Source organism: Chiloscyllium plagiosum, unplaced genomic scaffold, assembly GCF_037043375.1.
Source record: "Chiloscyllium plagiosum isolate Xiang-an unplaced genomic scaffold, Cpla_swu_hap1 HiC_scaffold_22, whole genome shotgun sequence".
NCBI classification, from domain to species: Eukaryota; Metazoa; Chordata; class Chondrichthyes; order Orectolobiformes; family Hemiscylliidae; genus Chiloscyllium; species Chiloscyllium plagiosum.
The window spans coordinates 18416861-18442510 of NW_028270160.1; the positions used below are offsets into that span (position 1 = coordinate 18416861).

Genomic DNA, 25650 nt, shown 5'->3' on the forward strand with positions numbered 1-25650 from the left:
AAGCCGGACTGAGGATAGGCAGGGGTCAGAGAAGGGTAGAGAGACAGTGGACAGGAGGCTGAATGTAGGAACACAGAATCGGGGCGTGGGGGTGTGGGCCGCTCTGTATCTGAGATTTTTTTTAATCAACGTGGTCAGAGATGATAGTACATACGACCAGAACAGTTTGATACTTGAACTCAGGCCCTGCATCCCGGCTCAGAGGTAAGGATACTACTGCTGCTGCCAGAAGAGCCTCACTTTATATTAGACAGACAGGTTCAAGTCTTTGGAAAAAGAAATCAGAGCAGGACTTATATACTTAATGGCAAGGTCCTGGAGAGTGTTGCTGAATGAAGAGATATTGGAGTGCAGGTTCATAGTTCCTTGAAAGTAGAGTCACGGGTAGATAGGAAAGTGAAGAAGATGTTTGGTATACCTCATTGGTCAGACCATTGAGTATAGGAGTTGGGAGGTCATGTTGCGGCTGTACAGGACATTGGTCTCCTTTCTACCAGAAGGATGTTGTGGAACATGAAAGGGTTCAGAAAAGATTCACAAGGATGTTGCCAGGGTTGGAGGATTTGGGGTTGAAGGCTGAGGGGTGACCTTATAGAGGTTTAATAAAATCATGAGGGACATGGATAGGTTAGGGTCCTCTAGGGAAATGACAAAGCATTTTACGGGGGGGGGGGAGTTCAGAACTAAAGGACATAGGTTTAGGGTGAGAGGGGCAAGATATAAAAGGGACTTAAGGGGCAGATTTTTCACACAGAGGCTGGATTAGTGGTGCTGGAAGAGCACAGCCGTTTAGGCAGCATCCAAGGAGCATCGAAATCGACGTTTCGGGCAAAAGCCCTTCATCAGGAATAAATGTGAGTATGGAATGAGCTGCCAGAGGAAGTGGTGGAGGCTGGTGCAATTACAGCATTTAAAAGGCGCCTGGATGGGTGTATGAATAGGAAGGGTTTAGAGAGATATGAGCCGAGTGCTGGTAAATGGGACTAGATTAGGTTAGGATATCTGGTCAGCGTGGATGAGTTGGACTTAATGGTCTGTTTCAGTGCTGCACATCTCTATGACTCTACGTCCCACGTTTCAGAGATGTGCAATAACATCCCTGAACAGGTTGATTAGAAAATACAATGGTTTAGACATTAGACCTCTTTGACTCGGCCGTCTGTGTGGAGGTTGCACATTCTCCGGGTGTTTGCATGGGTTTCCTATGGGTGCTCTGGTTTCCTCCCACTGTCCAAAGGTGTGCAGGTTGGGTGGTTTGCCCATTGCAAATGCACTAGGGGACAGTGAGGTCTACAGATCAGAGATCAGAGTTGAGTGTGTTACTGGAAAAGCACAGCAGTTCAGGCAACATCCGATGAACAGGAAAATCGACATTTCGGGAATAAGCCCTTCATCAGGAAATGCAGGTTTACAGCGATGGGTGGGTCAGGGTGGGACGCTTTGCGGAGGGTCGGTGTGGACTCGATGGGCTGAGTGGCCTCTTCCACACTGTAAGGGGATTCTATGTGCTAATGATTCTATAAACAGACATTGGCAAGTCAGATTTTGCCAGGAGCAAATATGGCAGCGCTCGTGCTGGTCGCGGCGCGGGGCCGGGAGCCGGAAGCGGAAGTGGCGCCAGCAAGGGGTGGAGTCAGATTGACCCAGTCGGCGGCTGCAGATGGCGGCGCCATGGGCGGCGGGAGCCCGGAGCCGAGTACGGGATCGGCGCTGGAGGCTCCGGGATACCGACCTGATTACCGGCGGCGTCAGCAAGCTGGAGCCCGGGCCGCAGGTGAGGGAGAGCCACGCCTGGGTTTCCCGGCCGGGAAGCGGCTCTGGGAGCAGCCGGCGACTGACACGTGTGCGCGGCCGGGACCGGGTGGGAGGAGGTGTCAGGGCCAGGGGCCCGAGCAATGGGAGCCGGGGAAAGGAGATGATGGGGGGGCAGGGGAAATACCTGTGTGTGGGTGTGTGTGTCCGTGTCCAGGTCCGTGTCCGTGTCCAGGGTGAACATCGAGAGGCAGTGGGGCCGACACCGGGGCACGTGGGTGCGGCCAGGCCGGCCCGGGCCGAGCCGGGCATCGGGAACCCCTCCCCGAGATCTGCTCCCTTAGTGGGGGTGCACATTGAGACGGGGGGAAGCCATTTAGCCCATCGTACTGGTGCTGGCCCAGTCCGGGAATGCCGCTCAGACGCAGCTCCTGTGAACGGTTCAAGCTCTGGGTTTCCTTGTCAGGCCATTGGGGCTTTTTAAGGCTTCATGTTTTAGCTGCCTGCATCGTTAACACGGTTCACATAAGCAGGAAAGCTGGCGGGGTTGGATGTGCGAAATAATGCTTCAATTTTACAAAGCCCGATTTAAACCACACCTGGAGTGGGAACGTTTCTCAGCTGTACATATTGGCTTCGGAGGTAGCGTATTGCAGACTTCTCAAAACGTTACCTGGGCTTCCAAGATTTAAGCTGAAAATGTGTTGCTGGAAAAGCGCAGCAGGTCAGGCAGCATCCAAGGAGCAGGAGAATCGACGTTTTGGGCATAAGCCCTTCTTCAGGAAACCCTCCTGAAGAAGGGCTTATGCCCAAAACGTCGATTCTCCTGCTCCTTGGATGCTGCCTGACCTGCGCTGTTCCAGCAACACATTTTCAGCTCTGATCTCCAGCATCTGCAGTCCTCACTTTCTCCCAAGATTTAAATTGCAGGAAATATTACAGAAACTCAAGTTGCATAGCCTGGAATGAGCCAGAGCGTTTAAGAGGTGGAAGTAGGAAAACAATTTGCATGCAAAAGGTTAAAAATTTGTACTGTCTTATGTAAATTGTAATTGTTGCAAGCTTAATATGTTTTGTTCTCAAAGTTATTGACTTATATGGAGCAAAAATGAGACATAATTGCACTCAATAGCAGAAGAGTTTGAGATCTAAGTGGCTTCTTCCTGAACCTGTCCTGTCTCAAAGTCAATCCCTGATCCCATATATCTTTCTGTTATGCCTTGTCCCATCTCCACTTTTGGAAGCAAAAGATGACATTTGAGCTAAAAATCCACCCGACATTAAATCTCAAAAAATACTTCTGGTGTCAACAGTCATTGAGTAAGAAGTAAAAGTGGAAATGGGGTTGTGTTGCATAAGCTTTGAGGCAATAGATTATAGAGTCCTACAGTATGGAAACAGACCCTTCAGTCCAACTTGTCCATGTTGACCAAGTTTTTCATACTGAATTAGTCCCACTTACCTGCATTTGGCCCATATCCTCATAAACATTTCCTATTTATCTACTGGACCAAATGTCTTTTAAATGTTGTAACTGTACCCGCGCCTGCCAATTCCTATGTAAGCCACACTCTGTGTGAAAACATTGCTCCACAGGTCCCTTTTACATTTTTCTCCTCCCACCTTAAAATATGCCCCTCAGTTTTGAACTCTAAGGAAAGGACTTTTGCTATTTACCTTATCTATGCAGATTTTATAAACCTCTATATGGTCACCCTTCAGTTTCATACACTTGATTGAAAAAAGTGAATCTATCCAGCCTCTCCTTATAACTCAAATCCTCTAGTCCCAATAACATCCATGTTAATTTTATCTGACCAATCTCCAATTTAATAATATCCTTCCCATAGCAGGGCGACCGGAACTTTACACTGTACTCCAAAGGTGGCCTCACTAACATCGTGTATGACCTCAACATGACATCCCAATACCTATAGTCAGTGGTTTGAACAGTTCAGATTGAGTGGCAGAATACTGTGCCCATTTCGAGAGTCATTGTCAGACAGCACGGAAATAAACACTTCAGTCCAACTAGTCCATGCCAACCATAATCCCAAACTAAACTCGTCCCACCTTTCTGTGCTTGGCCATATCCCTCCAAACATTTCTTATTCATGTACTTTTACAATGTCTAAAAGAGATTTGAATCTGTACTGGCATCCACACCTGAACCACTCTGTAACGATTGCCCCTCATGTCTTTTTTAAATCTTTCTCCTCCACCTTAAAAATATTACCCTGAGTCTTGAATCTCGTATTTCCCCCCCCCACCTCCAAAGAAAAAGACCCCTGCCATTCACCATATCAACACCCTTCCTTCATGATTTTATAAACGCCTTTAAGGCCACTCCTCAAGCTCCAGAAAGTCCCAGCCTCTCCTTACAACACAACTCTCCATTCCTGACAACATCCTGGTAAATCTCTTCTAAACTCTGTGCAGCTTATTAATATCTTTCCTATAGTAGGGCGATCAGAAACTGGACACAGTGCTCCAGAAGAGAACTCACTGATGTCCTGTACGACATCAACATAACACCCCAACTCCTAAACTCAGTGGTCTGAGCAATGAAGGCAAGCGTGCCAAATGCCTTCATAACTACTCCATCTATATGTGACACAAGCTTCAAAGAATTATGTACCTGAACCCGTAGGTCTCTATTCTGCTATACTGCCTAATGTTCTACTTTTAATTGTATCAGTTTGTCCTTATTTGTTTTTCCAAAATGTAATATCTGGCATTTATTCAAATTAAACTCCATCTGCCACTCTTCAGCCCATTGACCCAATTGATCAAGATCTCTTCGTAATCTTAGATCATCCTTTTCACTGTCCATAAATTTGTCATCTGCAAGCTTACTAACCATGCCTTTTATATTCTCACCTAAATCACTTGTATAAATTACAAGCAAAAACGGACTCAACACTGATCCCAGTGGAACACTGCTGGTCATCCTCCACTATCATTCTGTCTCCTGCTATTAAGCTAGATTTGTATCCAATTGGCAAGCTCACCCTTATTGTTGTACCATGCAGTATTGGCTATTGACTTGGGGTTTTTTTTGGCTTGAAGGGAATTGTGATATTTTGTGCATACATTTCCTTTTGGTTTCTGTTGATCTTATATTCATGTTGTGCTCATTTTGACTCTGTCTGATATTGCCGTTGTACGATTTCCAGAATAAATTGTTGCCCAATGAGGAGAGTGAGAGAATTTCAAGAAGTTTGTTCTCGTAACTTTTTATTTACAATTGCTTTGGATTCACTTCAGGGTCAGGATCTCGAGGATTACCATTTACCTTCCAGCCTCCTCACCATTGCAGATTCAGATCTAGGAGGGATTTCAGGAAGTTTTCCTGGCTGCATTGATCAGTCTATAATCTCCATAATTGAAGCTACAGCACAAACAGAGGTGGGTTTAATAGTTGTGTATGCACTAAGATTCTTTCCATTGAGCATGAGCTGGCCCTATACCCTTTAATGGCACACCGACCCCTTGCCCAACATGTTCCTTTTGGGCAAGTTAACTGTTTGCATGTTTTTGTGCCGCCTTTCTAATCATAGGGTGAGCATGTCCAGGTCTCACACTGTCTTATAATCCATTGTCACTCTTCTTAACCTCACTGCACGCTTTCTTTATTTTTTCTTCTTGGTGTAAATAAATTCTTAAATATCATTCCCTTTCCTAATTCCTGTATCAAACAAAACTATATTCAGGCAAGCATAATATTAAGCAGCAATGTTTTAAAAATTGAATACTGAGAAAGAATTGAAAGTGGATAATGCTTGATTTTATTTCAACAAGTGACAGGTTCTGTAATGGGGCTGTCTATGTTTAGAGAGGGGTAAGAGACGATGCTTCATTCCTGACCGGTACTACTACTATCAGCTTGCAGTAGTGGGCGGCACGGTAGCACAGTGGTTAGCACTGCTGCCTCACCGCCTGAGACCCGGGTTCAGTTCCCGCCTCAGGCGACTGACTGTGTGGAGTTTGCACGTTCTCCCCGTGTCTGCGTGGGTTTCCTCCCACAGTCCAAAGATGTGCAGGTTAGGTGAATTGATCATGCTAAATTGCCCGTAGTGTTAGGTAAGGGGTAAATGTAGGGGTATGGGTGGGTTGCGTTTCGGCGGGGCGGTGTGGACTTGTTGGGCTGAAGGGCCTGTTTCCACACTGTAAGTAATCTAATATAATCTAAACATATCGTGGGCAGCACGGTGGTTAGCACTGCTGCCTCACCGCCTGAGACCCGGGTTCAGTTCCTGCCTCAGGCGACTGACTGTGTGGAGTTTGCACATTCTCCCCGTGTCTGCGTGGGATTCCTCCGGGTGCTCCGGTTTCCTCCCACTGTCCAAAAGATGTGCAGGTCAGGTGAATTGGCCATGCTAAATTGCCCGTAAGGGGCAAATGTAGGGGTATGGGTGGGTTGCGCTTCGGCGGGTCGGTATGGACTTGTTGGGCCGAAGGGCCTGTTTCCACACTGTAATCTAATTTAGATTAGATTAGATTAGATTAGATTACAGTGTGGAAACCGGCCCTTCGGCCCAACAAGTCCACACCGACCCGCAGAGGCGCAACCCATCCATACCCCTACATTTACCCCTTTAACCTAACACTACGGGCAATTTAGCATGGCCAATTCACCTGACCTGCACATCTACAACAGACGAAATAGTCCAACAGGTTTATTCCTCCCACAGTCCAAAGATGTGCAGGTTAGGTGAATTGGCCATACTAAATTGCCCGTAGTGTTAGGTAAGGGGTAAATGTAGGGGTATGGGTGGGTTTCGCTTCGGCAGGTCGGTGTGGACTTGTTGGGCCGAAGGGCCTGTTTCCACACTGTAATCTAATCTAATCTTTGTGACTGTGGGAGGAAACCGGAATACCCGGAGGAAACCCATGCAGACACGGGGAGAATGTGCAAACTCCACACAGTCAGTCGTCTGAGTCGGGAATTGAACCCGGGTCTCTGGCGCTGAGAGGCAGCAGTGCTAGCCACCGTGCCGCCCACAAATCTAATCTAATCTAAAGCCAACAGTCACTCTCCATCTGCAGCCAATTGATTTGAAAGTTACATTTAGCTTATATCGAAGAATAATAGTTCCAAACAAGACTTTACATATTTAATATCTTGACTCTCTAAAGCAACCTGACGAAATAGTCCAACAGGTTTATTTGGAAGCACTATTCAGAACGCTGCTTCTTCAGTTGGTTGTGGAGTAGAGGCTGGATTTTCTTGTTGATTAGAAAGCATTTTATATGCAGTTTCTCTTCGAGACAAACTTATTCTGAGTTAAGGTTTTGCTTGCATCTATGATCAGGCAAGTATTAATCTTTAAAGAGCACTAAATGATAAAAGCAGTGTAACATTCTTGTCTAAAGGTATCAATGCCCTTATGAGTAGCTTTTAGGGGCAGCATGGTGGCTCAGTAGTTAGCTGTGCTGCCTCACAGCACCAGGGACCTGTGTTCGATTCCAGCGTTGAGCGACTGTCTGTGTGAGTTTCCTCCGGGTGCTCTGGTTTCCTCTCTCAGTCCAGAGATGTACACGTTAGGTGAATTGGCCATGCTAAATTGCCCATAGTGTTCAGGGATGTGTAGGCTAGGTGCATTAGTCAGGGGTAATGTAGAGTAATAGGTGTAGGGGAATGGGACTGGGTGGGATACTGTTCGGAGGGTCGGTGTGGACTTGTTGGGCCAAATGGCCTGTTTCCGCACTATAGGGATTCTAATTCTAATTAGATTGTTCTCTATGTTGGAGTTTCGTAATGAATCACTTCCCCATCTGGATGTTCGAGGGTGCTCCTGGTACTCCCATGTGTCCACCCTTTGGATGACCCTCAGACCTGCCAGCTTGATAACTCAGATTTATAATTCAAATGCATCCACTCTCCTTTGACTTGGTATTGTTTTTTGACTTGAAGAGAATTGTGATGTTATGTTTATCTGTTTCCTTTTGGTTTCTGTTGATTTTCTATAAACACTGCTCATTCTGACTCTGTGATATTGCCTCTGCACTATTTCTAGAATAAATTGTTGCTTGATGAGGAAAGTGAAGCATCACTACTAACAGCCTTGACCGAGATACTGGATACTGTTGATGATGAAAATCCCTCTCCATTTGATTGCATTCCTGACTCTGAGCTATTTGCCCCACCAAAGGATGATCAAGAGTGCCTTCTGGTACGTATAGACAAATGTGTGAAGGCATAACTATGCTCTTAGGTGGATGTTGTCAGTTGTGAAAGCTTACTGATTAATATCAGTAATGTTACAGAGGAAGAGGAGGTATTGACTCAGCTCAAATCTGATCAATTATAGCACAGTTGATCTGTTGATAGCTGTACCAAGAAAAGTTTAATAATACAAAAGGAAAATACTGATGCTAAAAAACTGAAACAAATGTAGAATATGCTGGAATTACGCAGCATTCTGGCTGTATCCATAGAGAGGGAGACCAAGCTAACTGTCAGGTCAATCAACTGTCATCAATTTATTAATCTCAATCTTGAAAGCTATAGGCGCACACCTTTTTTTTTGTGGGAAGTGTCTCAGATTTCTTTATGTAGACAATGCTTCTTGATTTAATTGCTGAACAGCTCAGCTTCAGTTTTGGCACTGCTCCATCTAGTTTTACATTCCTTGTCCATAAGGATAGATTTCACACTTTTGAATCCTGTTATCATTTTAAATACCTCAATTAACCTTCAAACCTAAAGGAATGCAAGCATCTTTATGCAACCTGTGAACATAATGTATACCTTTTAACCTTGAAGTTGTTTTGGTGAATCTGTCCTGAACCCACTCCAAGGCTGATATGTCATTCCAGACATGCAGCACTAGCTAAACACACTGACCCCAGATTGAATCTGACTACAACTGTTTACAACTGAAGTGTCACTTCCTCCCTTTTTAATCTAGCCCCTTGAGGCCAGATTCTAATTGGCTTTCTGAATCCTGTTTGTATCTATGATTTTAGTACTTGAACACTGAAATGCATTCACGGTTCCATAGCTCCCAATCTCTTGGCATTCAGCAGTAGTCTAGTGTATTATCACTGGATTGTTAATTCAGAAACTCAGCTAATGGTCTGGGGAACCGAGATTGAATTCTGTCATGGCAGATGTTGGAATTTGAATTCAATAAAGAACCTGGGGTTAAAGCTCGAATAATGACCATGAAACCATTGCTGATTGTCTGAAAAGCCGATTTGGTTCACTAATGTCCTTCAGGGAAGGAAATCTGTCATCTTTACCTGGTCTGGCCTACATGTGACTCTGGACACACTGTAACGTGGTTAACTCTTAATTGCCCTCTGGGTAATTAGGGATGGGCAATAAAGGCTTGCCTAGCCCGGGATGCCCACATCCTGAGTGAATTAAAAGAAACAAAATTTACAAGTATTCAGATTTGATCCTGGTGAATGAGTGACTTTCTTTTGGTGTGCTGCCTTTCGTGATGCCTTATATAGGCTCTGTTTCTCTCGTACACTTTCTCATTTAATTTTGCTGTTCCCTCAGGTTGGACATCAGTCTTGTGCCATGTTTCCAGATTTAGGAAAAGAACCTTTTGGACACGTGGTGCCAACTGCTCCAAGGGATCTGAATGCCCAGTGGAGATCAGAGAAGCTGATGAACAGAAGTTTTGGAGAGGAGACTTCAAAGCAACGTAGTGATGGCGAGGAAGAGGAGGAAGAGGATCTGATCAGTAATGGTCAGGGTGTATCAGAGTTGGGACCCGGTGACTCATTGGACTTGCAGTTGGGTGAACAGCTTGATGCAGTAGGGTTGGAGAATAACGTAACACTGGTACTTGAAAGCAGTTCACCATGTGCACACGATGTTCCGATGTCTGACCTAGTCAAGGATGTTCGTCTCCACTGTTTGCCCAATGGAGTGATGTGTCTGGGGACAGACATTGAGCTAGCAGACAGCATGATTGAACTAGAGGTTCATGTGCTCCAGGATAATGAGGTACAGGATCTGGAGTTACCGATAGTGCTGTGTGCAAGCAGTGAGCACCTACTGCAGATGATAGGTGAGAATGACAAGGAGTCTGTGCTAGCTAAAGACCCTGGTCCAGAGAGCCTGCCACAAACCTTAAAACAACAGGAAGTCTCTCCACCCACCCCAGTACATCTGGAGACCTCCCCAGTCACAGTACCAAGTGGACGGTTGAGAAAAACATCAGGATCTGATGAAATTCTAATTGCTGTGCAGCTGGACCGTGCTGAAACATCATGTGAACATCACAGTCTTGAGACCCAGGTTCAAGCAGCAGAAGATCAGGAACACTCCAAAGTCCAACAGAAACAGGAGTCTCAATTTCTAACCCAACAAACAGAACAAGATGTGAGGAGAATCAAAACTAGAGATGTTACTGCCGGGAGGGAAAGCAGCCAAGTCACCGCATTTAGCAAGGGTGCAAAAGAGCCACATAATCCATCACCATGTGAGAGCGAGCCTGCACTGGGAGGTTGCAGCATTCCCCAGTCAGTCGAGCCTCAACCTGGGCATGGAATCAGACTTGCAAATGAGGCCATACACCCTGAACAAACTGTAGACAATGAGCCTGTTCCGGTGCCCCAGTGCCCTAAGTCAGACCTGATAAGTCAGCATCCTGGGTCTACTTCATCCACAATATCACCATTGTCTACTTGCGACGTGCAGTCTCCTGCTGTTCTTGAAACAACCACCAATGAATCCAAACTGCGATCAATCAGCCTCCAACAGTATCGGCTGCGACTCCAACAACGAAAACGAGATCGTGTCCTCTCAGTGCCTGAGAAACCAAAACTTGGTACTGATACTAACAGCAAGAGTGCTTGGCCTGTTGTCCCCATTCAGTCCATTGTCCAGGGGGAGCTCAGTATTTTGCCATTAGAACCTGCTGGACATGTGGTCAGAAGGCAGGCCTCTCCTGCTCAGGCCCCTCTGCTCCACCTGCGGGACTCACCTCAAAGACAGGCTGCTCCCATCCAGGTCTCATCCAAAGATAAACATACTCCATTCACCCATCAAGCAACCCCACCTAGTGCAAAACTGCCTACTTGCTCTGTAACTCCATCCTCTGTAGCCATACCTGCCAGCCACCTGGCTCCACCATCTGTGGCACATCTTACTCCACCCAGTCTGCCCCCATCCACCCATCTGTCACCACCCACCTGTCACCTGCCCCCACCTCCTGTGGCCCTGCCCCCCCACTACCTGCCCCCACCTCCTGTGGCCCTGCCCCCCCACTATCTGCCCCCACCACCTGTGGCCCTGCCCCCACCCTACCTGCCCCCACCCCCTGTGGCCATGCCTCCCCATCACCTGCCCCCACCCCCTGTAGCCATGCGTCCCCATCACCTGCCCCCACCCCCTATGGCCATGCTGCCCCATCACCTGCCCCCACCCCCTGTGGCCATCCTTCCTCACCACCTGCCCCCACCCCCAGTGGCTGTGTCCAACCACCACCTGCCCCCACCCTTTCTGTGCTCACCCCCTATGGCCCTGCCCACCCATCATTTGCCCCCACCTCCTGTGGCCCTGCCCACACTATCACAACCCAGCCACCCACTGACCCAAACTCCATCTGCTTGTCATTTGGCCAAACCTTTTATTGTACCATCCAACCACTGCCTGACTCTACCCACTGTGCCCAGACCATTCCCACCGTTGGTCCCACCCCCTTTGACCTCACATGCTCCTCCTCAGGCACTACGCACTTCTAATGCTTTATCTGCTCCACCACCTGGTCAGGCCCCACCCATTCCTGCCCAAACCGTGCCTGCTCAGGCTCCACTGACTGTCCAGGCTCCACCCACTCTCCTGGCCAAACCACCACCTGCTCAGGCTCCGGCCGCATCTGCTCTGGCCCCAGCCACGACTGCTTTGACCATTCCTGCTCAGGCCCCGGCCGATCCCACTCTGGCCTCTCCTGCTCAGGCCTCGGCCTCTCCTGCTCAGGCCTCGGCCGCTCCCACTCTGGCCTCTCCTGCTCAGGCCCTGGCCACTCATACTCTGGCCCATCCTGCTCAGGCCCCGGCCTCTCCCACCCTGGCCCCTCCTGCTCAGGCCCCGGCCTCTCCCACCCTGGCCCCTCCTGCTCAGGCCCCGGCCTCTCCCACCCTGGCCCCTCCTGCTCAGGCCCCGGCCTCTCCCACCCTGGCCCCTCCTGCTCAGGCCCCGGCCTCTCCCACCCTGGCCCCTCCTGCTCAGGCCCCGGCCTCTCCCACCCTGGCCCCTCCTGCTCAGGCCCCGGCCTCTCCCACCCTGGCCCCTCCTGCTCAGGCCCCGGCCTCTCCCACCCTGGCCCCTCCTGCTCAGGCCCCGGCCTCTCCCACCCTGGCCCCTCCTGCTCAGGCCCCGGCCTCTCCCACCCTGGCCCCTCCTGCTCAGGCCCCGGCCTCTCCCACCCTGGCCCCTCCTGCTCAGGCCCCGGCCTCTCCCACCCTGGCCCCTCCTGCTCAGGCCCCGGCCTCTCCCACCCTGGCCCCTCCTGCTCAGGCCCCGGCCTCTCCCACCCTGGCCCCTCCTGCTCAGGCCCCGGCCTCTCCCACCCTGGCCCCTCCTGCTCAGGCCCCGGCCTCTCCCACCCTGGCCCCTCCTGCTCAGGCCCCGGCCTCTCCCACCCTGGCCCCTCCTGCTCAGGCCCCGGCCTCTCCCACCCTGGCCCCTCCTGCTCAGGCCCCGGCCTCTCCCACCCTGGCCCCTCCTGCTCAGGCCCCGGCCTCTCCCACCCTGGCCCCTCCTGCTCAGGCCCCGGCCTCTCCCACCCTGGCCCCTCCTGCTCAGGCCCCGGCCTCTCCCACCCTGGCCCCTCCTGCTCAGGCCCCGGCCTCTCCCACCCTGGCCCCTCCTGCTCAGGCCCCGGCCTCTCCCACCCTGGCCCCTCCTGCTCAGGCCCCGGCCTCTCCCACCCTGGCCCCTCCTGCTCAGGCCCCGGCCTCTCCCACCCTGGCCCCTCCTGCTCAGGCCCCGGCCTCTCCCACCCTGGCCCCTCCTGCTCAGGCCCCGGCCTCTCCCACCCTGGCCCCTCCTGCTCAGGCCCCGGCCTCTCCCACCCTGGCCCCTCCTGCTCAGGCCCCGGCCTCTCCCACCCTGGCCCCTCCTGCTCAGGCCCCGGCCTCTCCCACCCTGGCCCCTCCTGCTCAGGCCCCGGCCTCTCCCACCCTGGCCCCTCCTGCTCAGGCCCCGGCCTCTCCCACCCTGGCCCCTCCTGCTCAGGCCCCGGCCTCTCCCACCCTGGCCCCTCCTGCTCAGGCCCCGGCCTCTCCCACCCTGGCCCCTCCTGCTCAGGCCCCGGCCTCTCCCACCCTGGCCCCTCCTGCTCAGGCCCCGGCCTCTCCCACCCTGGCCCCTCCTGCTCAGGCCCCGGCCTCTCCCACCCTGGCCCCTCCTGCTCAGGCCCCGGCCTCTCCCACCCTGGCCCCGGCCTCTCCCACCCTGGCCCCGGCCTCTCCCACCCTGGCCCCTCCTGCTCAGGCCCCGGCCTCTCCCACCCTGGCCCCTCCTGCTCAGGCCCCGGCCTCTCCCACCCTGGCCCCTCCCATCATGGACTCTCCCACCCTGGCCCCTCCCGCTCAGGCCCCGGCCTCTCCCACCCTGGCCCCTCCCGCTCAGGCCCCGGCCTCTCCCACCCTGGCCCCTCCTGCCCAGGCCCCGGCCCCTCCTGCCCAGGCCCCGGCCCCTCCCGCCCAGGCCCCTCCTGCCCTGGCCCCGGCCTCTCCCACCCTGGCCCCTCCTGCCCTGGCCCCGGCCGCGCCCTCCCTGGACCCTCCCGCTCTGGCCCCGGCCGCGCCCTCCCTGGCCCCTGCCACTGTGGCTACTCCTGCTTCGGCCACGGTGTCACCCACTCTGGCCCTTCCTGGTCCGGTCCCTACCCCCCCTCCTCAGGCCCCAGCGGCACACACTCTGCCTGAAGCCCCTGCGGCCCATCCTGCACAGGCCCTATCTGCACCCGCTGTGGCTCCTTCTGCTTTGGTTCCTCTCCCTGCGGCCCCTCCTGCTCCAGTCCTAGCCACCCAATGCAGTTTCACGCAACAACTGTCAAATGGCACTCAGAACAGGACAAGGCAGAAAGTGGTACCTCCAGTTCTCCCAGGGAGCTTGAAACCCCTAAACAAAACCTCAATCATGGCCCTACAGCCTCAGCAAGCCCCGACTACATCAGTCCACAAAGCCCTCATCCCACCTGCGAGAGCTCCTCCACCATCAACTCTAATGTCAGGAGATTCAGAGTGCCCATCACTGCTGCCTGTGATCGGGCCTCATGATGCTGCTTCAGAGGACGATATTCCACGTTGTCAGAATGACTTGCTGCCTGAATCTGTCCAGAGAACTACAATGGAGACTATGCTCATAACCTCTCCATCAGTGCCACTCTCTGAATCTCCTCCAGTGCAGCAACTTCAATCATCCACGGCAACCCAGGCATATGAAGGAGTTGATCAGGGCACACTGAGCTCCTCAGTGGTGTCGAACAAAGTAAAGGTCAACCTGAAAGGTGTGTAAACAGTAACCATATCGTCGAGGGCAAGTATGGCATTTGTGAATGAATGAGGAGGATATATGGCAATAGGTCCTGGTCAGCGTTGTTTTAGGTTGAAAGTGAGGTGGTCTCCATTTTGATCTGGTTTGCAGTTGTTTCCTGGCCTCTGCCAAACTCTATAAGTCATTATTCTTAATACAAAGAGAGTAAATGTTGGCAAGCTTTTCAGGTACTAGTATCAAGGCAAGGCTTAGTGGGCAGGGTGTTTATTTGCACTTTTTTATCTGGGTATTTAATAATCAGGAGCAGGTTACCTATAAGGCAGGCTAGGGGTGCTCAAGGCAGTTGTAATGCCTCAAATTCATACTTTAGGTCCGCAAATATTGTGATTGGTAAATTACTCCTTCACCTTGGAAATCTAGGATACTGGTCATGAATGTAAGAAATGCACCTCATTTTGAGATTTGGTGTTACAGCTTGATGTAGTTTCTGTAAAATGTTAATTTCTGATACATTCTGTCAGCAGAATTAAGAACAAAATGTAAAACTATGTTGATAAGGCCCTTCTCTGTATATTAATTACACTGATTACTGTTCTTAATTCATTCATGATGAGGTCCAGCCCTAATAGCCTTTGAACTGAGTGGCTTGCTAAGCCATTTTAAAGGGCAATGAAGGCCCATGTGTGGGCCAGACAGGATAAGGACGGCAAATTAACTTCCTTAATTTCAAAGAACCAGATGGTTTTGTAGCTGCTGTCACTGCACCTAGCTTTATACCCCATATTTAGCTGATTTGAATTCCATTTCTTCTGCATTGGGATTAGAACATCCGCTCATGTGACATTTACCCAGATTTCTGGTTTACTAGCTCAGTGTCATTACCACTGCGCTACTGTCTCTCATTCCCCCACTTACCCCAGATCAGTTCATTGACTGTACAAACTTCATGTTGCTCATGAGAGCATGCTGCCAGACATGGTTACAATCTGAACTCAACATTCCAGCTGATGTTTGAAATCTGAGGAGTGGGGAGCTCCCTGTAGTTGTCACTGGCACAGGCTCCTACTTCCCGTCGGGTTGGTGCTGGAGAGGCAGGAGGCAGTGGTTCTGTGTTAGATGATTTTGGGGAGAGGCAGGTAATGGGAATTTTGGGGAGGAGCATGTTCTTGTATTGAGTTGCTGATGGTTTCTTTCCTCGCTCCCAGCAGGAATTGAGGCGGCCGACCCGATGAGTTTATTGGAACAGTTTGAAGTCACTGAGGGTGAGACAAATTTCAGATTGGATGTATGGATAGATGCAGTGGACCTGGGTCTGTGCATGACAGTTAAGAACTATGCCCAGAGCTGGCGTTCCAGTTTGGCTGGTGTTTCGTACTGATTACTTTTTTGTTTCTTTTCCAGTGTCAGAGGAATCACCCCTTGGGAACAGCAGTGGGTAAGTACAGTTTCTGTTCTCGGACAAGAGCTGCATCAAGGTCTCCTTCCTTGGTATCTGGCATGGGGATTGGATACAGGACTTCCTTCTGGTGGCAGAGGATGCCTCCCAGATTAGGATGGAAGGGAGAGTGAACGTTCTGCATTTTAGTCCTTTATTTCTGGGTTTGGGGCAGAAGTGTGGTCGGGTGCTCTTTGCTGTGCTGTGGCTGAAACGACTTCTCTTTTCAGGTCAGAGGTTCCTGAGGAGTGGAAACTATTAGATCACATATTTGGAGCAGAATTGGCAAGTACAGCAGGTGAGTCTTAGTGGAAGGGATATGTGTAGAGGTTTCTGTGGGGGGATGTAAGTAGGGTAGTTAGAGGATGTGTGCACAGGGTTGGTGTAGGGATGGGTGAGTTGAGAACGGGTTTGAGGGTGCAAGGTGGAGGTAGTATGTTTCTTTTAGGATGATTTGGGTTGGTGGAGTGTGACAGGGTCTGGACAGACAATTTGCTGGGAGCTTGTGCCTGCTGGTCTTCAGCAATTGGCTGGTATCAATGACCGTCTGCATCTCTTTGTAGGTTTGACGCCTCCAGCGACTCCTCCGCATCAGATATGGAAATCACGACCACCACCAGTAAGCTTTCTGGGCAAACGAAAGTTGCAGGAAACAGCTGAGGGCTTTGAGGGCTCTCCAGTTAGGACTGCGAAGCTGATTGATCCAAAGCCTATGGCACAGAATAACCGGACAAAGTGTTCAAGCCTGCAGTCTTCAGTTGAGCCCCCGCTCACTGCTGCCAATGGCTTTGGGGATCACATATATTGTTTGCCAAGAGTCAGCACCCAGTCGTCATCATGCAACATCTATCCACCGACTGTGGGCAAGCCAGATGTTGCTTGCCGCTGGAATATCAAGCGCCAAGCTAACATTACCATTAAACCCATTACCTCCCTGAATCGTCAACGCCGAAGCCCAACTCGTCAGGCCCGGGCAGGGGACAAGCAGCGAGGAGCTGGCCCTGGTATTGAAAGGAACACGTCAGATTCCCAGAAGACATTGCCGGGAGTTCAGGTGTCCTCCAACATGCTTCCCACTGGAACAGGAAGCGAGAAACCCAGTAGGAGCTTCTCATCAGCAGTGGACCAAAGAAACATTGGAGGCGACACTGCAGAGGGAAACTGTTGTGTAACTGTAGCTCCCGCTCCAAATGGAGAGACTGAGGGGAGCAAACCTTTTGATTCTTCCCATTGTTCAAGAAGGACTCGGACCTCCCCGTGCTATAGGCACCAGCGGTATCTTAGCTCCTCGAGTTCCACATCCTGCTCCCGCTCTCGGTCCCGGTCCCGCTCTCGGTCCCGGTCCCGGTCCCATTCTCCTACGTGGAAAAGGAGACGGTGAGATTTGAATAAAAACCCTTTGTTTGAATGCTAAAGCAAGGCTGTTCAATATGCCATAAATATACAATTCAGCCTTATAACTGACAAGTCCAGCCTGAACCCCCTCAAATTATTGAAAGTGATCCAGGTAGATGGGTTATTGAAATGCTGTAAGCAGGTAGAGAAAATGGTCAAGAGGTCAAATGGAATGTTGACCCATCACTTCTAAAGGACCTAGAATACAAGGGAGTAAAAGTCATGTATCAGCTGTACAGGTTACACCACAGCAATAAGCCATTCTGCTCCTGCCTTTGAAAAGATCATAACTGATCTGTGGTCTCCACATTCCAGCTTTTCCACATCTCCTTGACTCCCTTGTAGATCAAATATCTCTATAACCTGGCCTCAATGTACTCAGCAACTTGGTATTTGTTGCTGCTTGTGAAAGAGAATTCCACAGGCTAATGGCCCTCTGGAGGAAGGAATTGTTGATTGTCTCCAGCTTAAATGAAAAACTTTTTTTTAGGAAAAACTATTCCATTACAAGGGGAAACATCCTCTCAGTATCCACCCATTAACCCCACCTCTGAAATGTTGTATATTTCAATAAGATCACCCATCATTCTAAACTCAATGAGAATGGGTCCAACTTGTCTCTAGGCTATTTTTATAATGGTTGCAGCATTATACATCTTTTCTCCATTTGATACCCTTTCTAACTTCCTTAGTTAGCCATGAATTGCACTTTCTTTCCATCTCTTTTCCTGAATCAAATAGATCTTTAGTTAAAATTATGGAATATCTCCTTGTGTCTGTTACCATTTGTCTACCATCTTAATTTTTAATCTATTTTCCTATTCCAGTTTAGCCAACCAAGTCATCAGATCTTTGTCATTGCCTTTTATTTAAGTTTTTAAGATTCTGGTTTCAGGCTCACATTTCTTAGAAATTGAATGTGAAATTCTATCGGTTTGTGACAATAGAATTATCTCAACCTAAACTTATGCCCTCTAGTTCTAGACTCTATCCGAGGGAAAAGGCCTTGTCTATTTACCCGATCCACGCCCCTTGTGACTTCATAAATGTCAATAAGGTCACCCCTTACCACCTGATGCTCCAGAGAAAACAAACCCAAGCCTATTCAGCCTCTCCCTATAGCTCAAGCCCTCCAGCCCTGGCAATATACTTGTAAATCTTTTCTGAACTCCCTGTCGAAGGGAGGCCAGAATTCTCTTTCCCATTTCGTACATACAAGGCTTTATTGAGTTACCAACCCACCACTTTTTCCTTTCTTTTTTCTTGCCTTTTTCAAAATGTCATTGTCCCAGCTATAGTCACTTACCTGCCATATCACTCAGTATTTCTATTTGAGCAATAACTTCATCTATCTTGTTTTTAAATCTTTGTGTGTATTCACCTAAAGGGTCCTTGTTTCTGCATTTTTATCATTTTCCTCTACTTTGTCCTTGTTTGCTATTGTGCAATGTTTGTGTACTCTGTCCCTTTCTGTCACCTGGTTATCATGACCTACATTGCAATTCTACACTACTATCTTGTCTTCCGCTTTAAATTCCAAATCTCCCCTCAGCTGAAATCTTCCTCCATCTCTTCAGTTTATAGCCCTCTCTACAGCCAGAATTACATCACTCAATGGAAGGTATTGGGGTATGGGCAGTGCCAAGGGGCTTGTAATCCAGAGCCCCAGTTAATGCTCTGGGGCATGTGAGTAGGCTTCCGTGAATTGTCCATTGACAATTCAAAACAGTTTCATTGGTTGTAAGTGCTCTGAATGTCTTGAGGTGATAGAACTTTTGGTCAATTGCAAGGCTTAGTAACTTCAACTAAATGTGTCCAGGGCAATGCAATTAATGGGCGGCAGCTCATTCTTTTAGACCTTAAGAGTAAAACCAGGAATAATGTTATGCTGGGGAACCTGGTCTGCTTTGCTTTTCATAAAGCTACTAGAGCAGGTTAGTTTTAATCTGTAAATATTGCCTTTCCACTACCATTGGCTGGAGCTTATGGGCTTTTTTGCCAACTCTGCTTGGGCACTGTTAAACATTGTTTTGTAACAGGGATAGTTACAGCAAGGGAAGCTGAGAGATTTTGCTCATGTTTTGCCAATAACCCCATTCTGTTTGGGTGCAGATATGGCAGGAGACGATCCCGTCATTCTCGACACAGTTCACGATCAGATTCCAGATCGAGCTCACGTTCCAGGTCATGTTCCAGATCAAATTCAAGATCTGACTCTGGATCTAGGTCCAGATCAAGATCATCGCGAAGACGCAGTGTTCATATGAGGTAACAAATCACTGAGCCTGGGGAGACGGTAGCAAGAATGGGATGTTCCTGACTGGGGGATATATCTTTAGCCGGGACACCTAGCGGTCAAAATGATTTTTATTTTCCATGGCTGGGTATCAGTAAGGAATGACGGGGTGCCAGGATGGGTCTGTGGGGATTCCCTGGGTGCCACGATGGGTCTATGGGGATTCCCTGGGTGCTGGGACAGCTAGGAATGGCAATAGGGGGTCACTGTCATGCCCTGTTTGTTACTGCTCATACTGTCTGGGCACATTTAATTGTTGCTGTTTCTCTAGTTATTTCACAGATACTTATGACGTGTTTCCTGAGGAACCGAGATGTCAGTACTCGAGAGCTCACTCACGAAGAATTAATCAGCGACGGGAACTTGCTATAGTAAGCCGTTTATTCTACTACTCCGACATCTCAGCTCAGATAGAGTCTGCAAAACCAGCTCCCTGACCCCAGGCTCGCCACTCTATTTGAAGGCAGACTGACCCCTGAGTTCGAGCTCTCCAGGGAGGGGGTGAATCCATGACCCAAGTCATCGTCACCAATTTCCTTCCCCCTTGCTGTTCACTGTACGTCAGTAGATGGGTACTGATGACCATTTGTGTAAATAAATTGTATCACTGTGGGTCCAAGCCAAAGGACAGGAATTCAAGTTATGTTCTGGTCTATTTGCAAATAGGAAGAACGGCGAGTTGTTTATGTTGGGAAAATCCGGAATGGGATGTTGCGTGAGGAATTGAGGAGGCGATTCGAAGTGTTTGGAGAAATTGAGGATTGCAACATTTATTTCAGGAGTGAAGGGTAAGATCAGTATCTGCCGAGTATTGTTCTGGAGTGGCGAGGTGATGGTTTTACGTTCGCTGTTCCCTGTCTAGCAGTAATGAACCCTTTCCAGTGCACATTTAAACACCTTTTGTGAGACCTTTGTGCACCAATCAGTTGGCCTTTATGATCTGACTCTTTTTTTTTGAGGACATGCCAAGGTTGCCAACAAGATTGTGACAGTATCCAGGCTTGGGCTTACAATTGGCAAGTAACATTTGCGCCACTCAAATGCCAGGCAATGATCTTCATCGATAAGCGACAATCTATCCACCATTCTTTGACATCCAATGGTGTTACCATCACTGAATCACCCATCATCAACATGGAGATTACCATTGACCAGAAACTTGACTGGTCGTGCTGCATGTATCCTGTCTGTAAGAGCAGCAGAGGCTCTTATTTCAGCCAGTAACTCACCACTAGACTCCCCAAATCCAGCTAAAAGACAAATCAGGGGTGTGATGGCATACTCACCACTTGCCTGAGCATGTGCAGCTCCAGTGACACTTAAGAAGTTGAACATTATCCAAGACAAAGCAGCCCACTTGATTGGCACAACATCCACAAACATCCACTCCCTCCACCACTGATGCTCAGTAGCAGCAGTGTGTACTATCTATAAGATGCACCATAGAAATTCACCAAAGATCCTCCGACAGCACTTCCCAAACCCATGACCACTTCCATCTGGAAGGACAAGGATAGCAGATATTTGGAAAGATCACCACATGCAAGTTTCCCTCCAAGCCATTCGCCTCATGAATTGGGGGTATATTGCTGTTCCTTCAATATCGCTGTATGATAGTCCTGGAATTCCCTCCCGAGGGCATTGTGGATCAACCTGCAGCACTTGGACTGCAGCAATTCAGTTTGCTATCACCTCGAGGGCAACTATGGATAGACAGAAAATGCTAGCAGGCAGCAGCGCCTATGTCCCACAAGTGAATAAAAAAATCTATTTCCCATCTTTTGACTGCACTCTTCTCCCCTCCAGTCTGATAGGCCATTCGTTACTATTTTGGCTTTCTGTACCTTGGCGCATTTTACATCCAAGCTGTCAAAATCGTTCATTCCAGGGGCTTGTTACTGAATTTTATTTTTAAAAAATTCTTCCATGGCATGTGAGAGGCTGGAAAGGCATTTATTGCCTATCCCTAATTGTGCTTAAATGGAGTGGCTCTCCAGGCCATTTCAGGGGGTAGTTGAGTCAACTGCATTGCTGTGGGTCTGGATTCATACATAAGCCACACTGGGTGAGAATAGCAGATTTCCTTCTCTAAAGGGCAACTGTGAACCAGGTGGTTTTTATCATCATCAACAGTAGTTACGTGGACACCAGCAGAATAGCTTTTATCTTCTAATTAACCTGTTCAGAGATGTTATTACACACCTCTAGTGTAATTGGGATTTACCTCTCCAGGGTAGGACACCACCACTGTACCATGAGGGGTCCCTTTTTTGGATTTTCGTGCTGTACCAATTCTAGCTCTGGTTTAGAAAAGCTTTTTCTTCCAAATTTTTAAAATTAAATTCAGGTTTCTTCATTACCATGGTGGAATTGAAACCAGTGTCCCAGCCCATTAGCCTAGTGTTCTAGATTCATGTTCAATGACATTGTCACTATATTGCTGTCTCCCCTGACTCAGTGAAATGGGATTTTTTTGTGTGACCCTGTCACATCTCCAGTGTGCTTGCCCCCAGTGGACACTGTTTCATTTTTTTCTGCACTTTGTTGAAATATCATGCAATCTAATGTTTTGATCTGTGTTTAGCAACTCATCAAGAATTTCTGTTCAGCTGAGATTTTATTAACATTTTCTAACTGGAGAATGTTCCTTTCAGAGATAACTATGGTTTTGTCACATACCGTTACACATGCGATGCATTTGCTGCTATTGAGAATGGACAGACGTTGCGTAAACCTGACGAATTGCCCTTTGACCTCTGTTTTGGTGGCCGGCGGCAGTTTTGTAAAACCAATTATGCAGATCTAGGTGAGTTCAAGAAAATGCAAATTGGAGTTTGGCCTCCAGTTTTACCTCCATCCCAGCCTCATCCAGCATCATCTCAGCACCAGGGTGGATTCATGCACCTCCTTCCCCAAGTGTGTTATTGACCAGAGGCCTCGGAGAGATCAGTGTGTGGTCATTACTCCTGTTGCAAACATGATTTTTTTCATAATTATGGGTGAATGTGGAGTTAATCCTACCTGTGTTAGTGGTGAAATGGGAGTTATTCCTGCTTGTAATTGGGGTGAAAAATGTGGGGTTACTCCTGCCTGTATCAGGGTGAATAACATGCCATAGATTCCCAACGGTATGTAAGCAGGCCATTTGGCCTGTCAAGTCAACACTGATCCTCTCGAGAGCATCCCACCCAGATCAACTCCCCTACCCTGTAAACTTACATTTCCCTGGATACTGCAGGCAATTTAGCAAGGCCTATCCACCCTAACCTGCACATCTTTGGATTGTGGGAGGAAATCAGAGGAAACCCACACAGACACGGCAAGAATGTGCAAACTCTATGCAGGTGGTTGTCCGAGGGTGGTATTGTGTTGTGGGGCACAGTGCTGTCCACATTGTGGGGTTACTCCTGTCTGTATTGGGGTGATTTTATTTTTCCATTAGGATGTAAGCTGCAAAACAGCTATTATTTATTACCACACTTATCCTGGAGAAGGTGGTAGTGAACTATCGTCTTGAGCTGCTTGCAGCCTGTGGAGTTGGTCATGCTTGGCACATATGTGGGCTGAATGCCAACTGGCACTCAGCCTGATTGCTGGCTAGAGTCTGACTGTTGTCCAGACCTTGTTTGTATGTGAACGCACATTTTCAGTATCTGAGCAGTTATGAATGATATGAGCATCCCCATTTCTGACCTTATGATGGAAGGAAGGCCATGGATGAATCAATTGAAGATGGTTGGACCTAGGACAGTGCCCTGAGGAACTCCTGCAGAGATGTTGTGAGGTTGAGATGACTGACCTCCAATAACCGTAACTGTCTTCCTTTGTGCTAGGTATAATTCAAACCATGTGAAGGGTTTTCCCCTTATTCCCATTGATACAGTTCTGCTAGGGTTCCAATTGTGATTTTTGATGTCAAGGGCAGTCATTCTCAACTCCTGGAATTCAGCACTTTTATCTATGTTTGGACCTCGGCTTTAATAAGTTCCAGGTGGAACCCAGAGTTACTGCTTGCTGTACTGAGGGTGAATCTAATGATATGTCGGAGATTAATTGGAGAAAACTTTCTCTTTCAGATTCCAGTCATGCAGACTACAGTTCTTATTCAACCAAAAGCAAGTTTGACTCTTTAGACTTTGACACTTTATTAAAACAGGCCAAACGGAGTCTTCGGAGGTGACAGCAGTGACAGCGGAGGAGGGGAAGGAGTGCAAGGGAGAAGCAAGTCTGAGGGCATTGTGTCTCCTGTTTACATGCTGCTACTGGATCAGATTGAGATTTATATATAAACCCTAGGTGTCTGTGTGACTGACAGAATGCAAGAAGTGTCTTGCCATCTGCGTCAAGCAGTTCACACTTTGGAGAGATAAAAAGAAATCTTTTTAAAAAATCAAATAAAATATATCTGCTAAATGCTGTTGCTGATCATTTCAAAGCATCAGATGGATTGGAAAGTGAGTGATAGACTGGGTGGGTGTGGGAAAGGAGTGTGTTAGGGAAGGCAGAGAAGGCAGAGGGTGGGAGTTGGGGAGAAAGGTGAACACTGGGAGGTACAGTGTTGCTACTTAATCTGCTTCCACCACTGAGAAGATTTCAGTTCCAACAATTGCTGCACAATACATCTCGCTCAGATCACAAATAGGATTTGCTTTTCTGCCACTGTAAACAGCCTCTCCTCCTTCAATTTAAGCTTTTCATCTTACGTACAAAATTTGGTACTTTTTATATATTCAAGTCTGAGTCACTAGTCTTTTCCCAGAAAGAGTAGTAATCCTAATACCATTCCTTGGGGAGCACCACTCTTCATGCCTCCAATCTGATAAACCATTTGTTACTATTTGTTTTCTAACCCATGGCACATTTTATATTGGAGTTGCTGTGCTTTTTTTAATCGTGGGGTTTGTTAATGAAGTTTTAAAAACATTCTTCCATGGGATGTCAGTACTGTTGCCATTTGTTGTCCATCCCTAGTTGTCATTTGACTGTGTGGCTCACTGGGCCATTTCAAAGGGCAGTTGAGCATCAACAACGATGCTATAGATCAGACTGGTCAAGGACAGCAGATTTTCTCATAGGTCACTGCTACTGAGTCTAGGTTTCAGTTCCAAACTGTTAACTGAATTTAAATTTCATCAGTTGCATGATGGTATTTGAACTAGTATGTTCAGAGCATTAACCGTTGGCCACTGGGTTATTAGCAATGGTGACAATAATACAATGGCAGGCCACTGTTTTCACTTAATCCAATCTCTTAAAGTACATATTACATGTGCTGACTCATTACTGTGAGCCTGACTTCTGTCTACTAAAGGTTACAGATATGAGTACACTTGGCCCTAATCTTTGCAAATGGAAATAACAAATGCTGCACTTTTTCAATTCAAGAAATAGATGATAGCTATTGTGATTCTTTGGTCAAGGTGACATCTTGACCAATCGGAGTCAACCTGTCTTGTTTAAAATTTATGATCACACAGCATTGCCTTTTGTGTAGGGCACTGCTTGTCACTGGCCACTCGGGTGTTTTCCTATCTTCTTGGTGGTGGAAATTCAGTTCGTACACCTTGTGTCTCTCGCTGTGTCTCACACCTGCACACACACACCATGGGTGCTGCGGAAAATATAAGCACTACCAAGAAAAAAAAATAAACAGGGGTTATCACACAGTATTGACTTTTGTGAAGGGCACTGCTTATCACTGGCCACTTGGGTGTTTTCCAAAAGAATTTTAAAAATGTTTTCCCTTTTGATTTAATCCCTGCCCTCCCCTTCACTGTTTGATCACATAGCATTGCCTTTTGTGAAGGGCACTGCTTGTCACCGGCCACTCGGGTGTTTCCTTTCTTCCCTGGTAGTGGAAATTTCATACACCGTGTCTCACACCTGCACACACACACAACATAGGTGCTGGGGAAAAAATAAGCACTACCGCAGTTAGGTGGTAGTGTGGGGGTTAAAAGAAAAAAAAAATGGTTTTCCCTTTTCATTTAACCCCTGCCCTCCACTTCACTGATCACACAGCATTGCCCTTTGATGTGAAGGGTATCGCTTGTCACTGGCCGCTCTGGTGTTTCCTTTCTTCCTGGTGCTGGAAACTGAATAAAGATTCGTGCACCTTGTGTCTTTCACTGTGTCACACCTGCACACACACACATAACATGGGTACTGGGGGACAAAATAAGCACTACCACAGGCGGTAGTGTGGGGGTTAAAAAGAAACAAATAAATAAATGTTATCCCTCTTGATTTAACCCTTTTCCACCTTCACTGTTTGATCACACAGCATTGCCCTTTGATATGAAG

At 48.3% G+C, this 25650-nt stretch overlaps 1 protein-coding gene across 1 annotated transcript; it reads left to right on the top strand.

The window, feature by feature from the left end:
- Window positions 1-1656: 1656 nt before the first annotated feature.
- Window positions 1657-23760, top strand: LOC122561404 (uncharacterized). Its single transcript, XM_087999257.1, has 13 exons — window positions 1657-1774; window positions 5020-5160; window positions 7773-7928; window positions 9266-14234; window positions 15427-15483; window positions 15623-15656; window positions 15887-15954; window positions 16220-17033; window positions 19164-19319; window positions 19619-19718; window positions 20014-20135; window positions 22002-22153; window positions 23424-23760. The coding sequence occupies exons 1-13, from the start codon at window positions 1661-1663 to the stop codon at window positions 23525-23527; spliced, it is 6987 nt and encodes a 2328-aa protein (XP_087855383.1). The 5' UTR covers window positions 1657-1660; the 3' UTR covers window positions 23528-23760.
- The last annotated feature ends 1890 nt before the right edge of the window (window positions 23761-25650 follow it).